Here is a 17,081-nt window from a genome sequence, read left to right as displayed (position 1 = left end):
TCTACTGGCAAGAGCAGCTCACCTAGAAATGCCTCTGTTGGGGATTGTAAGGCTCCTCTGCACCCAAACTAGCTTGGCCCCAGTGGCTTCCACGAACCACGTGGAACTACTCCCTAGGATCTCGTGTAAAAAGAGGCATCCGTGTCATCTGTGTCCTCCATATCATGAGACAGCTCAGTCTCGGAAAGAACAATTTGCTTTCCTCAAATGTTCCTCCTTTACCAAAAAAGAAAAAAAAAAAAAAAAGAAAGGACCTTGGCATGGGATTCTAGATCCAGGTTCAGTCCTGATAAGAAGTTAGCCAACTGAGATAACCAGCCATCTGGATCAACATTTCTTGCCACTGGTTAGTCTCACATGGCAGCTGGCTTCACATCCTGGGTCCAGCTTCACTCCCTCATGGTCCCATCATTAGCCCCATGACATGGATGGTCTTTTTACACGTATTTCCCAGCACCAAGAGGATGCTATTGAACTAGCCTTGCATTGAGGTTCACAGTTTGCAGTATGGAGCAGATGAAATAGTCATGTAGACCTTCTTTTAGAGAAACCACACACTTCATGTATATGGTAGCCAGAACATGGCTATCACATTGCAAACCATGTTGTTGGCTGGTTAGTTTCCTTTGACCAGCGCACGGGGCAGTGGAGACCGTATTTTTGGGTTCCAGCCTCAGGTACTCTGAGAGTTGCTACTGGGCTACGGCTGTGCACCATTTCCTCAAATACAGTCTCATCTTGCGGAGGATGTGGCGTTACCCCAAGAGCATAGGGAGTATAGATGGATGGATACAAATCCATCTCCACCTCCATCACTGGAAGCAGATAATCGGAACGCACTACCCACTAGAGTCGTCATAGAAAAATAGCAGGGGATTTAGGAATTTTTTGGTTTTGAAGCTTGGGCCTTCCTGAAAATAGATTCTGAAGATCTCAGGAACTTGGGAGATTTTTCTCCTTTAGGTGGCCCTGCAAACACCTGTGTGAGTGCTCCCACGGGCACACTTCAAATGCCTGGAAGGCGTCTGGTACTTTCTCACTGCAAACACTTTGTTCACAGACCTTGGAGAGCCACTGGACCAACACCACTTCTGGGATGAAAGGACAGCAATAAACGCTCTTCACAGAGCTTCAGTGCGATCATGCTGGCGTTCCCCATACCCATGTCTCATGAAAAGTGGCCTGGAGATGTCTGGATGCCTCATCCGAGGACCAGCCTTCCTTTCTCACACCCTCAGCCCATGCTGTCAACTTGACTTCAGGGCCTCCTTGGGCAGCAGCTGGAATTCTGCTTTTTCTACAGTTCACCCTGGGCTTGTCAACAAAATCCCTAAACATCCTCTACCCACAGCCTTCAGGCCGCCGAAGAGACGGGGGAGGGGCTGGGAGCCCGGCACCATCTAGCAGCCTCCTCGGGGGGTGGAGGAACGCCTCCTGGCCTTGCCTCTAACAGCCCGTGGCACCGTCTTGGTGTGTGAAGCCCTGTAGCCATGGCAAACCAGCAGCCATGGAGACAGACAGGGGACCAGCGGGCCTTACATTCTGCAAGTTCTGATTTCTCATGAGGAGAGAGAAGGTCAAAGGAGAGATGGGGTGAACACCCATATTTTAATCACTACCCCCTGGATTCCTGGGACGTTTACTCCTAGCACATTCAAAATCATGTTTAAATCCAGTTAAAATGCATCTCTCTCTAATAGGTAAATGACCAGGTTGTTTTCAACCCAAATTCTTAGAAACTTTGTTAAAAGGATGAAATAAGGATGCTAATGACAGAGTAGTCAGGTGTCCAAGGACTTTCCTCTTCGAGTGGGGAAAAAGGCAAGTTAGCATCGGTGGGCTTCCACCCTTTGGGAAGGGAAGTTTGGCCAGTTCCATGCGTGGGATCCCTGCTCCCCGGCTGCCATATTGGTTTGCCCTGGTTTGCTGTGAACAGTGCAAGCTGGGTCCCATGAACTCAGCAGCTCGTTTTAGAGGAAGGAGGGGCTGAGCGAGACTGAGTGCTTCTGGTGCACCGAGGCCCAGGCCCCAATCTTACAGAGAACACGATGGCAGGGGAGATGGGCCTGTGCTGTTCTGCAGACCACAGCACAGAATCTCCACCATGCGCCATGGGGGCAGACCCACCCATGGCCACTCCATCCCATGGCCACTGCCCTCCTCTCCCTGTCACGCTATGCAAATGAGGCTGACAAGGAGCTGCCGGGACTCATGCAGAGGCCACTCACACTCACACGCACGCACACACACACACACACACACACCAGCTGGACCACATTGCTGGAACCCATGCAGCAGGGCCGCTTTCCGCACACGCAAAAGCCGCCTAGGTAGCAGCATCAGCTCGCCTCCCGCATCCGCATGATTGCCAGAGTTCCTGGAGGGAAATTTGGAATTTTTTTTTTCTTTTTTTTTTTTTTTTTTTTTTTAGATGAGCTATGGTTCTGAGCCAATTTATTTCATGGTCCAGTTCAATGGCCTTCTCCCTGGGCTGCTGCAGAAGATGTACAAACCGCACAGCCCCAAGGGCTGGGGGTGGGGCCGGGGGTGGTGGTGATCCTTCCTCCTCAAAAGCCCCCGAACAGGAGATCACACGCCAGGCCCGAGGCTGGGCGGTCCCCTGTACAGCTTCTGCAGAGGGAGCTGCTTGGTCTTTCGCAAATCCCTCCCTGGAGAGAAGCTGCAGACACTCGCAAAAAGGTGGGTGTGTTGAAGGGAAAGCACTGGACTCCCTCCCACCCCAAAGGCAAGGACAAGGACGACAACCGGAAAAAAAAAAAACAAAACAAAACAAAAAAAAAACCAAAAAAAACTTAAACCAAAAACCAAAGAAAACCAGCTGAACTTACCACACTGCGAGTGAACTTTTCTAAGGAAGTTCTACGACCTTGCTCACTTTCTGGCTTTAGGGGGGGGAAAAAAGATAGGGAGAAAAATACAGAAAAAAAAAAATCTTCAGCTTACACGTGGTTTCCCAAGAGCAGCAGCGGCAGCTAATGAACCAAAACAAAGCAAAACAGGGTGGGAAAAAAAAAAAAAAAACAACAACCAGGAAAAGAGAAGCAGCCAGCGCTGTATGCAAAAGTCAGTGGGAAAGACAGAAAACAGAAGCCCGAGAGGTGGGGCCGCCTCCTTGGAGCAGTGAGGAGAGAGGGGTGTTTTGCTTCTAGAAGAGCCATTAATCGTGCTTCAGGGGTGGAGTCGGAGCCACTGGGCTTTGAGCCGGGCCCTTCCGCAGCAGTTTGGAGCCGCCTGCCTGCTCATTGCTTGTGACTGGCCCGTGCACAGGAGCCCTGGTGGTTGTGTCCTTGACGCTGCAGGCAGCCAACAGGCGACACAGACCAGACCAGCTCCCAGGGCCGGTGAGGTGAGTGGGGGATGCTGCTGAGATGTCAGGAGGTGGCCCTGGGCGAGGTGAAGACACCAAGTCCTCTGCAAGTCTGGGCTGGGACTTTCTCTGAGATATTCCTGGCCTGATGCAGCCAGAAAGTTTGCTAACGTCAGTGACATCCTCCTGGTCCCTTAATGACTCTCACATGTGTCCTTGGAGCAAGGAGGCTCTACCCAGATCTGCAACCACAAAGGTCCCAGGGCCTCTCAGAAGGAGTGTTCTGGACAGAAAACACAGTACACGCCCAGGTGACCTCTTCCAAGGGTTACTCAAGGCAAGTGACAGGAGGCTCAGGAACCTTTGGGGACTCTGAGCTGAGGGCGCCCCCCACACAGGGGGGAAGAGGAGGCAAAGGCCTTGGACAACCACTGCCCCCCACCCCACCAGGCCCAGCAGCTCTCTTCTACTGGAGGAGAAGAAATGTGGGGTACATCTGACCCTCTTCCCAAGGTTCCTGCTTTTACAACGGTGTGTGGGTGTGTGTTGGGGGGTGGGAGGCGGGGATTATATTCTAAATACCTGCTAGTTTTTCCTAGAGCCCAGTTCCAGGGTCCTGAATCCATGACTGGGAAATCTGGAGAGCATCCACACTCACAGGGACACACACACACACACACACACATACACACAGAGCAAATAATGGAAATTAGAGAGCTGAAGAAGCAGCCAGGTGTCTGTGGGTCTGCAGGATGTGCTGGAAGCAGAGGGGACAAAAGGCAGCCACTGTCTGGATGGACAAGGTCAGAGCGCTCCCCTGGCCATCACGCCCGTCCCCTCAGCTGGCTGCTGGAAGACAGAGAGGATGCTGCAGAGGGAAAACGTAACACAAAGGACACACCACCGCAGAGCGGGCCTGGCCTTCCTCCTTCAGGCAGAGGGAGCTGGAGGATCCGTGCTCAGCCCTGGAAACCATGCCGAGTCTCCACTCGGCAGACAAACACCAGGCCTCAGCTCCATCCACTGGGCAGCCTGGAGGCCATCCATTTGACTCAAGGCGGGCCAGTCCTAGGCCCTGCAGCTAGCAGTCTGTGCCTATCGTTCTTGTCCCCTGGCTACTGAATTGCTGCTCACTCGGGTTCCTCTGCCACACACGGGCCCTCCGAGCTGGTACCTAAGAGTTCTGGAGGGGCCCTCAAAAGCCAGTGCACCTGCCCTTGAGAAGCTGGTTCATCAGAATGACTAATGCGACCTCTGAAAATACTAGGACAGAGGAATTAGGAGTGAAGGATGAGCAGGCTGTGCCTCCAGACTCCCCCCCAGGGGCCTTCCTCTGCAGCAAGGTGAGGCCAATCCACACCCCGTCTCTTGGCTGGAGCTGGTGGCTCACATACCTGTCTGACTTGGACATCTGGATCACGTGCTAAGCCCATCCCTGAAATCAGAAGATGCTCTAAGGCCCACCTGGAAGTGCTGGGTTACACATCCCGTCTGCGCCTGGAGACGCTCAGAGAGAATTGGAAGGATACATAAGCTCGCCACTGTTTCTGCAACAATGAACCCCTGGATATGGAAAGGCTGCTGCCACCCGCAAGAGCTTTCTGCGTCCCTTCAGGTGGGGGCTGGGAGGATCCAAGGTGGCCTTGCCTGTTCCTTCCTCACTCATGTGACCTCCTCTGAGAAGTGTTTCTTGCACGGGGGACCTGCAGACACAGGTGTCTCAGCCCCACTCCCTATGCCGGGGTGTTTTCCTTTTGTGCTCAGACTCACAAGGAGACTGAACGGCCTCTGGCTTCTTCTGGGGTGTAGACAGGCCCAGATGGGTCAGACTGCGAGAGCCTCACAATTTCCCCACATTGGGATCGGTTCAGGATCTTGAGCCACAAGATTTATAAGGAACACTTACTTTGACTTTCTCCTCTGAGATCTAGGCTGGAGATACCAAAAGTCTCCATAACCTTTCTTGAAAATAAAACAAAACGAAAACTGGGCATCTGAGAACCATTTGCAGGGTCCCTGCACCTAAGCCCTGCTGCAAGCCAGCCGGCTGGAGACCAGGCTTCACGTTTTCCATTGTAGGAGTGACACCTGATGGAAGGGACGCAGGCCAACAAGAAATCTGGGTTTCTGACAATCCGTGTGTCCCCAAAAGTCTGCCTCTCCTTCTCAGACTGTCAGGGGCGCCCTCAGGGCTACCTCAGGGCAGGTGAACAGGATACACCTGAAGCGACGTGGTACCAGCCAGAAACGCAGACAGGATCCTGGCACGCGAGGTGGACAGTACACAGAAAGAGGAGCTGCGTGGCTGAGGGAGACAGCCCGACAGACAGCGTGTTGATGGACAGCCACATGCTGGGAAATCTCATAAACTCTGGGGATGCAGTAATGTCAATATCATGGCCGTGATACTGGACTATAATTTCTGTGGGGAGGCTGAGAGGGAAGAGGAAGGGGCGCGCGTGGTCCTAAGCGGCGTGGCGAGAGTCCGGAATTCGGTGCCAGGAGAGCCACATCTAACCTCAAGTGGGCCTCAGAGCAGAACCGAAGAGTGCAGAGGATTTGCAGGTGGACTGGAAGCAGGAGCCGTCCATCCCTCCTGCCTCCCCTTCCCCAGACCTTGGGCCCCTCCCGGCTCGTCCTTCCACCCCAACCCCCAGCCCCCGCCCAGAAACCCAGCTGAGTTCATCCTGCTTTGGTCACCCCTCACCGCCTGCATGCTGGGGGTCCCTGCGCCCCCGAATCCAGACACCAAGTCCTGCAGGGAAACCATGCCTTCATTCAAGGTGGAGGAAAGGGAGGAAGCCAGGAGCTGGGAGGCAGTTACTTCTTGGTTAAAAGAAAAGGCAAACGGGGTGGAGCAGGGGAGGGAGAGGAAGGGGGACTATCCCAGGAATGACTTCCAGTGCCAGATCGTCCCCTGGAAACCTCTTAAGGGTTTCTCTCCTGAGGGTGCTGCCCCAGTCCTTGCCTCCTTCGCATCTCTGAGCTGGCTGGGAAGGGAAATCTGTGGGGAGGGGGCTGGACACTGCAGTGAGCAGCTCTCTCTGGCTTCCTAAGGGACTGGCTGATGTCACTGCCAGCCCTGTGCTCCTGGACCGAGCCACTGTGGCCTCAGCCTTTGGTCACACTCTCCTCTTGGGTGGAACATGCAGATGGAGATGCTGGGGCCCGGGGGAGAGGAGGCCATACCCTGGACCTTGGAGGTGGGCTGGGGTGGTGACAGTCCTAATTGGTCTTCTATTGGAGCGAGAGTGGGTACAGAAAGAAAAGGAGAAAAGAGAAAAGAAATAAAACCCAAGGGATGATATTCTCATTTCACACCAGCAGCAAGCAGCAGGCAAAGGTCAACAGCGCTAAGAAAGGCGAGGCCGCCCTTCCCAGAGATACCTTCTTCTTGGCCGACAGCAGGTCCTGGTAAGCATTTGAGCGGAGGAAGCGGGCATAGCTGTCACTCTTCATCAGCTTGTAGATGTGCTCCTGGGTGGCAGGAGGTGGGAAGACACAAGAAAGAACCGTCAACCCACACTCAGGGCAACCCAGCTGGCCATCGAGGTAGGAAAGAAACCGAGGAATGGAAGCATGCTTGTATGTACCTGGGCAAACTGGTAACATGCTCGCTTGGCTTTGTTTTCTCGCTCATTCAGAAACACCAACCCGAACCTAATTTCTCTCTTAGAGTAAAAGATCCTTGAGGATCGTGTCCCAGGGGCTTTGTAATTGGGCCTTGGTGCCACGTTGGGATGTAGTATTGCTTAATGATTAAAACCACAGGCACAGCAATGAGCAGGGAGAAACTATTGATGTGCCCGACCACTTGGATGAAGCTCAAAGGAATCGTAATGAATGAGAAAAGCCCCAGAAGGTTACATCTGGTATGATGCCACTGAGAGGACATTCTTGGAATGACGAATTATAGAAACAGACGACAGATTAGTGGTTGGCAGAGGTTAGGGGTGGGAGGGGGAAGGGAAGCGAGGGAGGTGTGGTTATAAAAGACAATAGGAAGGGTCCTTGTGGTGATGGACTAGCTCTGTATCTTGACACATCTTACACATGTGATAGAGTTGTACAGACTAAACTCACACACACACACACACACACACACACACACACACAGATATGAGTACAGGGAAAATTGGGAAATCTGATAAACTCAGGGGATGCAGTAACATCAATATCATGGCCGTGATACTGTAATATAATTTTGCAGACAACATTGTTAGGAGAAACTGGTTAAATGGTATATCTCTGTACTCTTTCTTACGAATGCTTGTGAATCTAGACGTATCTCAAAATAAACTGTTTAATTTAAAAAAAAAGGTCCACAAGCAACTATGCAATTGGGTCAGCTTGTGCATGTCAGGGCCACCGTCCCATCCTGGAAGGGTGCCCTTGGAACAAGATCCTGGGGGCATGTGGGCAGTTATGCCAGGCCTGCATCTTCCATCCAGGAGGGGCAGATGGCTATGGCGTGGTGCCCCTGGGCTCCTAGAGGCACCGCATTCTGGCCATGGTGATGAATTTTACCCTTGACTTTCAGCTAATTCTTAGAGCCTTATGATCCCTTCCTAGTAGATCTGTCCTCATTAAGGTCAGGAAAAGCCTGGTTCATTAAAAGAGGGAGCTTGTCGATTGAAAAAGGGTTATTTATCAGTGGAAATGGAAGGCAGCTCAGCTGCTCAGGAACCTGGCTGCCCCAAGAGAGGACCTGTTAGGAGGAGGTGGCCTTTCCCCAGGGAGGGTGGGATCGTTAGGCAGGGAAGCACCTTCCCTGATGTATGTACGCTCATCGTTCATCTGTGAAGTTGGAGAAGGGCCCCAGTGCTCAGGGGGGTGGAGAGCTGGTCCCTGAAGAGAATGCTCAGCAGAGAGGCTGGACCGGTCATGAAGGACCTCTTATGGGAGGAGGCGGGGGGCAGGCAGAGGCTTCTCTTAGGCCGGGCACACAGAGATGCCTGGCCGGACTGCTGGTTCATCCCAGGGGAAGCTGGGTAATGATGAGGGCTTGCCAAGACCCTCTCCCTGTCCCCCTCAAAAGAAAGTGAAAGTGGAAAGCAAGAATCATCTTGGCGACATGTGCATCTCCGCCCCCACTTCGGCGGGACCACATGCAGACCTGTTTGGACACCAGCTTCATTCTTGCGCAGATGCCCCCACATTTACAAAAGTGGGGTACAGCCCTATTCAGGGGAATGTGACCACTGCAAGGGACCAAGTGAAATGAAACACCAGCTTTGACATGAATCTGCTTTGATAATCCAGATGTGTTCTGATCTAATAAACGTCATGAGAACATGTCTCACTGAGCACTTTTCTGCAAATTTAGACACAAATCCAGCCCATTCTTATTCAAGTTCCTTGAAGGAACATTAGGTTTTTAATCTCTTATGTGTGCATAGCATCCAGCACAGGGTCAACTGTGACTTTAATTTATGTCGCTTTTTGGTTCACTGAAATGCTGGTGTGAGTTTAACATTCGGCAAGTTTGTGGGCTCAAAAATTGTTTTGATTTATGGCCAGATCAGTTCCTGATCTCTGTATGGAAGGAGAGTGGGGGGTTCACACTCACCCCAAGGCAAGTCCATACGTGGACACCTTGGCTCAGCCCCTAATGGCCTCAGAGCCCAGACTAAGGGACATCATGGTCATTGCATTTGTCCTCCCTTTAAATTGGCCTAACATTTACATTTTAGGTACAAATTTCAAACATGGGTCACTGTCGCCTTCTTCTTGTCTCAGGCTTGGCTTCTGACTGGTTGGCGGAGCCAAGTGGCTCCTGGATCATCTGAAGAGGCCTGTCACTCAGGCTTGGACTCTCTCCAAACCCCTCGCCAAGGCCACAGGCCTCTGCTTCCTGTTCTGACTTCTCAGAGGAATCGAAATCCCCCAGGATATCTCACAAATACCCCTTCTGCTGCCCTGAGAAGAGTAAGGGGACCTCTCCCATCCCAGCCCTTCTGGCCTTGGCAACACATTTCCCCCCCAACCCAGCTAATTCCTCCAGCCTCACCATGATCAGGAAAAGACTGGTCTGTTGAAAGAAAGAGCTCATTGATTAAGAGAGAGCAGGATAAAGCAGATGCTTCAACATTTGATCCCTCCCCCGACAAAAAATATATCCAGCAAACCTCGTTGAGCATCTCCTAGGTGCCAGACAGTGGGTCCGGCATGGAGATCACAGCCTGACCAAAAGAGAAAAGGTCCCTGCTGTTAAAAGGCTTAGGTCCCATTGTGCAAGGTGTGCCTGACCAACTGAGCCAAGGGCTACAGGGAAGAAGGGCAGGTTCAGGCTGCTGTGAAAGGATAGGCCTGAGGATGACCTCCCCGGCCATCAACCAGAAAGAGCCTCATCAAGGTAGGGAGAGCCCTGCAGGCAGGAAGGAGTCTCCCGATTCCTGGTCTGGTCAACCAGAGCAAGAAGGACCATCCAGAGCCCCGGAGGAAGGAGCACCAGGCAGTGGTGGCCCCTCCCTGGGGGTGGTGGGGTGTTGACGGTCAGAGGAGCAGTTTGGGCACCACGCTCATCCTCCCTACATCACAGGGCAACTTGGCCATTTGTTGCCAATGCCAGAGCCAAGGTGGGACTAGGTAGGGAGAGAGTAGGGAGTGAGAACATGGCCTGTAGGAGGTGGTCTCACTCTGGCAACCCCTTGGCCATCGTTACGACCATCTCAAGTTACCCTGTGAGCAAAAAGCCACCAAAGCAACAATAGCAGGTGTAAGGCATGGTCTAACAAAAACAGAATCCAAGAACCTCTGCAGATCCCTCATGCCCCCTGCAGGGCCTGTGGCTTCAGGCTCCTCTGGCCTGGGCCTCCTTTCCCACAGCCTTCAGATCCAGGGCTCTCCCCTGCCCTCCTTTCCTCCCCCAAACAAAGAAATAGAGCCTTTGATGTACCCAGTTAGGGAGCTCTGTTCCTGCCTCCTTGCCAGCTTTGTCGAAGAAACACAAAGACAGTAAACAGGAGGTGGGGGAATGAAGCACTGAGGTTTTTCTGGGAATGAGAATTAAGATAGGACTCAGGGTCTTTGGCCAGTTCCCAAATGCGATGAGTTTATCACTGCCAGGGACAGCAAGTGTACAAAGCTCTTGGCAGTGACCCCTACTGATTTATGAGGGGTTCTGGTTTGTTTCCCCTGCTCTGTAGACAACCAGTCTTAAGGAAAATGTATATCCAGAATTTACAAAAAGCAGGAGAGCCACTGGCAAAACCAGTGAGCCCCCACCAAGAAGATTCCTAAGGGGCCAGAGAGGAAGAAGTCTGTGCTTCTCTTCTCTGCATTTTCTTGTCTTATTTTCCTCCCTCCATCCCTCCTCCCCTTCCTCTCTGTCTTTTTTTTCCTCCTCTCTCTCTCCCTCCCGCCTTCCCTCCCTCCTTCCCTTCCTTCCTTCCTTCCTTCCTTCTCTGCCCTCACCCCTCTTTCCCTCCCTCTCTCTTTATAAAAAAGAGGTGATTGAGTTGACGATAAACAAGCAGAACAAGCAGGGTCCTGATGCCCAGAGAGTCACCTGCTCCAGGGTGGGTGAGGATGGTTCTCTAGAGGTTGAGAAGCTGATGCCCTCGGGCCCTAAGTCATATGGAACATCTTAGCCATAATTCTTAGTGGGAGGAGGGAATCACAGCCCTGTGGTGGTTGGCATCTATGGTACAGGGATGTGGCCCTGATGAGACACTCCACCCACATGTCCCTTCCTGGGCGTGGCCCTGGATGGGAGCGCTGCTTACTTGGGGTGTGAAGGCAGGAGCAAAACCAACTGGAACCATAGCCAATATTTTGTAATAACTTTAAGTGGAGTGTAATCTATAAAATGACCGAATCACAATGTTGTATACCTGAAACTAAAATAATATTGTAAATCAACTATCCTTCAATAAAAAAGGATTTTGTAGAAACACGAAAACCAAAAAAAGCAATGGAGAGAAAGAAAACACAAGACCTCCCAAACCCAAAATAACTCGAATCAGTGGAGTACGAGACACACGTGGGAGCTGGAGGGAAGGAGCAGTGCAAGCTGTCTCAAAACCACACTGCAGTGAGAGCCCTCATTTGGAAATCTCGCTTATTTTTAGAAAACACACAGTGGCCCTCACAGCGTTGAGAAAGGTAATCAGACAAATGCCCGGGCCTTGGGCCCCAAGCATGGGGAGCAGCTGGACTCCTTAAGAACACCCTGTGTCCTCCTCTTCGCTGTGGGTTCCTGGAACAGCTAGAATCTCATCCCCAGCTTTAGAACACCCTCCTGGAGTGGGAGACCACTCAACTGGAGCACCACACAGCCGCCAAGAGCCCTTCTTGGGATGTTCAAGTGCCCTACTTCTCTTTTTTGCAGATGTATGTACCACACCTCTGTCCCCCACACCCAAGTTTCCTGCAACAACATCCGGACATCGGGGACTACTGGGTCCCTCTTAGGAAGATTAGGCTGTGGGGCAGGATGCAACGCTGCTGCATGAGGTGCAGGAAGGGGGACTGGGCTGGGGGCCAAAGGCTTGGATTCAGATCCCGACTCTGCCTTTTCTAGCCCCCCTGAGCACACAATTAACCGAGGAAATAGAGGTGAACATGTTACAAACACCAAGCACATGTAAAGTAATGACGATAACGGGCCTTCATGTTATGGCTGTCCCTGCAAGGGATGACATGGGGAGGAAACCAAGATTTCCTGGAAGATACCCCGGCAGGAGGAACGATGGAGCAGAAGTGTGGGGGAGCAGAGTCCAGCTGTATTATTTCTGTTGCTCTGAATCAGTGCTTAGGTTTCGATAACCCCATTTTACAGATGAGGACACTAAAGCTCTACAGGGTGGAGTGCCTGGCCCAAGCATAGAGCCCAGCACCCTGTGCTCCCAAAGTGCATGCTCTTCTCTTGGCACATGCTGCTGTGCATGGTCCTTGATCTGGGGTTTTGAGGGAGTCACACTGTGTGGCCGAGACTAAGGCCTCAGCAGAAATATAAGGGCCACCTCTCAGCTTTAATCTGAGGGATCTTAGGGAGAGATGCAGCTGCTGTTCACCGTTCCCTTTTGGGAATTGTTGGCCACCACTGTTGTCAGTGACGGCAGTGGCCGAGTCACCCAGGGTGACCCAGGCTCTGGTTTCTCACCTCCACACCAGCAGGAAGGTCCAACCTGGCAAAGCTCTGAGGGCTGACGGGGCCCCTGGGAAGTCACTGGCAGCAAGTCTGTATCACAGAAAGTTACCCAGAAGATCCCTAAGTCTCACCTTTTGAGAGACTCTTGAATATCTTAAAGTCCTTCAGAACTTAGGCATGGTTAGGGGAGGATGGGAAAAAGCATTGTTCTCATCGTGGGTCCTGCAGGAGGATGAGGGTGGGACTGAACAGAGGTAAGGACGTGATGGGGGTCCTAAGACAGTATTTGCTTAGAAAACAGAAAAGATTCCACGGCCATACGGACACCCACTTGAGTGAAAGGTAGCTTGTTGTCCTCATGGGAGCGGCTTTGGATGACCCTCCGAGGATCACGTGGGTCTTAAAAGCAAGCCCCCATTTGGATTTCTTTGACCCTCTAAACAGGACGTGGGGGTCACTTCCCATGGAATGCAACATCCCAACCATAAGACAGCATAAGCTATCATTTGCCTTTACCCTGCAAAGCATCTGCATAAACACGCTCAGTGTAACTGGCCAAAGGGCGCAGTATTTTGATGCCGTTCAATCCCTGTTCTTAGATAAGAGTAGCTTCAAAGACAGCTTTGCATATTTTCTTTCACCTACCCAAATACCATGGGTATTAACTCAGGCAAGTGTTTCCTTCTCCTCTTGAAGGTCATGGGGTTTGATGCAAGAAATCTATACTCTGAAGCATCAACAAAGAAATTTTTGGAATTTAGGGATTCTCTGACGCCTTCGCTCCAGGAACTGCTGGTCTGTGTGGTAATAAACAGAACCCGGTCACAAACAACTGATTTGTTCTTTTCAAAACACATCCCTCCCACTGCTGTGCATCTCCCGAAAATACAACCACCCACAGAATAAAATGAGTAACTCCTGGAGCAAGCCGGGCCATGGCACTTTTGATGAAAATATGTCTAGTACAGGAAGTCTACCAGGAAACACCCTCCAAATAGAGATTAACATCAGGAAACTTGGGGCAGTCTTGTGACACCGGGCACACAATGCCACCACCTCCACCACGGGGGCAAAGATCAGCAGCCTTCAGCAAGCTAGGAAGACATCTGCTTCTGAGTAATCTGGGGCAAACATAAACGTGAACTTCATTGGGCTCTGGCTTTTGAACAAAGCAAATGTTAGAAGCCGTGCATTCCTTAGTCAAGTTGTTTTTCAACATCCAAGTTTAGGACAGTGACTTCTGACTAGTGGATTCTTGTCTGCTCAAGGTGGGTGTAACTTGATGGTTATTTCTCAGCTCCTGTATCACCCTGACCTCATTTTCGCCTTGAAGTTGCTCTCTGATCATTCTGTGCCTGAGTGATGGCCAAGTAGAGTTTCAGTAACTTAGATTGGGGCTTGCTTAAGGGAAGGGACCCACCTATGTATCTGTATATTCTCAGAGCCTAGAGCATCTGGCCCTTAGTGGATAGCCCAAGTTTTTGCTGAATTGGCGTCTTGTAGAAATCCAGGATTTGTTGATCACTTACTGTATGTGCTAATCAAGGCTGCATGGCAAGATTTTTCAAAGTGGAAAGACCAGTGACAAATTGCCTTTTTTTTTTTTTTTTAATGATAGGTACTGCTGAGAGTATTATAACTGCAGACTGAGTTGTCAAGGAAATTTTTTTTTTTTAAACCACAACTGTGTGCAGAGCATTGCTTTCGTGTCAGAGGGATTTATAGAAGGTAAGGAAGACCAAATGTCTGTTCCCAGAAAAGAACTTTGAAATCCAGAGGTGTTGGAAGGCCAGACACTACAGGGATAGGTCTGGGTGGGGCCTCTCAGCAGGTCAGGAAGCAGGGGGGCTTGGACAGCTGGGAAACCTACATGGGAACCTGTAGAGACCAAAGTCAACAAGTTGGGTTGATCCGCCCATTCAGCTGTCAATCCATTTGATAGACAGATGTCCAATCCAATCTCAATGAAGTGTTTTCTTAGGCCTCTTTTGTTTCCTTTGTAAAGAATGATGTGCTGGGGAGTTTCCGCCATGGCTCAGTGGGTTAAGAATCTGACTAGTATCCATGAGGATGTGGGTTCAATCCCTGGCCTCGCTCGGTGGGCTAAAGGATCTGGCATTGCCCTGAGCTGTGTGGTGTAGGTTGCAGACGTGGCTTGGATCCCACGTTGCTGTGGCTGTGACACAGGCCTGCAGCTGTAGCTCCAATTTGACCCCTAGCCTAGGAACTTCTTTATGTGACAGGTGCAGCCATCCCTACAAAAAAGATGGAACAAAAAAGAAGAATCATGTGCTCTTGGATGAGTTCTGCCCAATGGCAAAAAAACCAGGTGGGCCTCCAATATCTTTTACAGTTTTCCTCTTCTAGCCATAGGTCTCTCAACTGGAAAGAGAGAACGAATGTTGATAGATGGGGAGATGGATGGATGATTGAATAGCCCCCGTGACACAGTCCTTGAAACATCCTCGGATACTTCGAGACTTCTAAAATTGAAGCCAGGTGGCCACCATGCCAGCCAGCTGACTCCCATCTCTCTCCTGAAGCCTGGGGAGCATCTGGATTAAGGTGAATGCCCTAAGAGGAAGCCTTCCTCCTCCCAAAGCTGCCAGCAGAGCTTCAGACTACATGCCCTGAGGTTCGGATCTCTCTGGCCTCCAGAGGGCACTGCCCATCACCATCCGATTCCTCCTCTTCTAGCTCAAAGCCTCCAAGGCTTTCTACTGTCTCCATGGTGAGAAAGTTCAAGTTCCTTAGGAAGACACTCAAGCCCCCCCAGATTTGGTTCCTACATATTTTCCTTTGTGTATCCCTCCTAAGATGTCCACTCCCTCCTTCCAAGAGTGGACATCTTCTTGGGAGAATTCTTTTTAGATCTAGCTTGGAATTATGAGACCTCAGGGAATACTAACACCATTAATTTTAATGAGTTCACACATATAAGTGTATAACACTTTTTACTCACTCAAAGCATTTTCAGGGCTATTAGCTCATCTGAGGTCTCAAAAATCCTCAGAGGGCTGTAGAGAAGACATCACCTCCATTTTACAGATGGAAAAACTAAGGCACAAAAGGTTGAGATCTTTGCCTGAGACCGCCTAGCAAGTAGATGGCAAGGCAGCTCTCCTGATGTTCCAAGATCGAGAACAGAGAATTCAATCCCTAGTATAAAGAACTGAATCCTTAAAAAAAAAAAATTCATGGCTCATTTTTCTTTTATCCCCCCACCTCCTCCTCCTCACAAGGCTAAATCTATGAAATTGGAACAACACAGCAAACAGCTGAGGGCTATGGTCACAGCCCACAGAACTTTATGGAAGATCTGGTCACGGCCCAACTTTTCAAAAAAGCCAAATGGATCTGTACAACACAAGTGCAAATGTTGGGACCATGCTGACGGGGTGTCTTGTGAGGTATTTCCACAGGAAGCAAACAACAGGCAATTAACCTTGCTATAACAATGCATGCGGTCAAATGAAAAAACAAAAGCCTCAGGAGGAGCCCGCACTCTATGTCCAGTCCTCGTTTCAAATAAATCCGTATATCTGACTGAGACTTCACCCTGGCTACCCATCCCTAACAGCAGGACACGTGCCTCATGTCTCTATTGGCATTTTGACCACTGCTGGGTGGCTTCTGAGAACCATTGTCCCGGCTGAGAAAGCCAACCCAGATTCCAACGGGGAAGTTGGAGGAAGGTGTTTCGGAGGGCTTAGGTGTCACCATTCCCATTTCTCAGATGGGCAAACTGAGGAGTGCAAGCTTACAGGACCAACAGGTACAATCCTACAATCCTAGACAAGGCATATGGTGGAAACAGGATCAGAGCCTGCTCCCTAGCTTGGTGACCATCTCTAGGGACCAGAGCTTTTCCAGGTCTCCACATGACAACCAAGCCCTTGGCTGTAATAACCCAGGGGCAGTGTGACCTGAACAGCAGGCTCTTGGCCAGCAAGTCGAGAGATCCGAGAGCAACTCCTGGTTGGATCGTAGCCTCCTCTCCTTACCTGGAAATTTCAGAGTCACACTGTGTAGCTGGCATGGGCGGCAGTGCTGGGCAGGAGGTGGGAGGTAGGGTGAGGGCTACTTCCCGTCGGTGATCTCAACCCCAATGCAGAAACAATTCTCAGCCCCGAAGCAGAAACATTCCTAGAGATGGCTGGCTTGCTGTCACCGTACCAAGACGTCGCCTCTCACGCACTCGCCCAGATAAATGGAAGACCAACCACTCCTAACTCTCTGTCTTCTATCTTTCTGGATTTATTGAAGGGTTTCAATGATTTTCATAATATATTGTTCAGCACAGGGGTCTCAAACTCTGGCCTGCTGTTTATTCCCTGATGTCCCATAAACTAAGAATGCTAAGGATGCTCTTTACATTTTTAAGTGGCTGAAAAAAGGATCAAAAGAAGACTAATATCTCATTCACGATTATACAAAATTGAACTTTTGGAGTCCATAAATCAAGATTTTCAGTGCAGCCACACACACTTAATTTATGTATCTTACACTGTGATGCTATGACACTTGTAGCTGTTTTCGTGCAGCAGAGTAGAAGGGAGTAGACCATGTGACCCACAAAGCTCAAAATTTAAACTCTCTGGCCCTTTACAGAAGAAATTTAGCCTTTTTAACCAACTCCTAGCTTAGTGTAAAAGGCAG

At 50.5% G+C, this 17,081-nt stretch overlaps 1 protein-coding gene across 23 annotated transcripts in view; it reads right to left on the bottom strand.

Annotated features, from left to right (window-relative positions):
- RGS6 (regulator of G protein signaling 6) overlaps positions 1-17,081 on the bottom strand; it is a 564,797-nt gene that overhangs the window by 22,581 nt on the left and 525,135 nt on the right. For 15 of the 23 annotated variants that reach the window (XM_021099946.2, XM_021099952.2, XM_084969662.1 and 12 more), the window contains exons 16-17: positions 6,716-6,805; positions 2,850-2,903 (exon numbers count right to left, since the gene is read on the bottom strand). In XM_021099946.2, the coding sequence (XP_020955605.1) occupies positions 2,850-2,903; positions 6,716-6,805 (144 nt within the window). The remainder of the gene's footprint in view (positions 1-2,849; positions 2,904-6,715; positions 6,806-17,081) is intronic. The other 8 variants (XM_084969664.1, XM_021099953.2, XM_084969668.1 and 5 more) reach the window with 1 other exon arrangement.

This window comes from Sus scrofa, chromosome 7 (genome assembly GCF_054392235.1).
Source record: "Sus scrofa isolate SSC_HxYL_T2T_F1_AM1 chromosome 7, Sscrofa_HxYL_maternal_Yorkshire_Landrace_v2.0, whole genome shotgun sequence".
Lineage (NCBI taxonomy): Eukaryota > Metazoa > Chordata > Mammalia > Artiodactyla > Suidae > Sus > Sus scrofa.
This window is presented reverse-complemented; position numbering and strand designations above follow the sequence as displayed.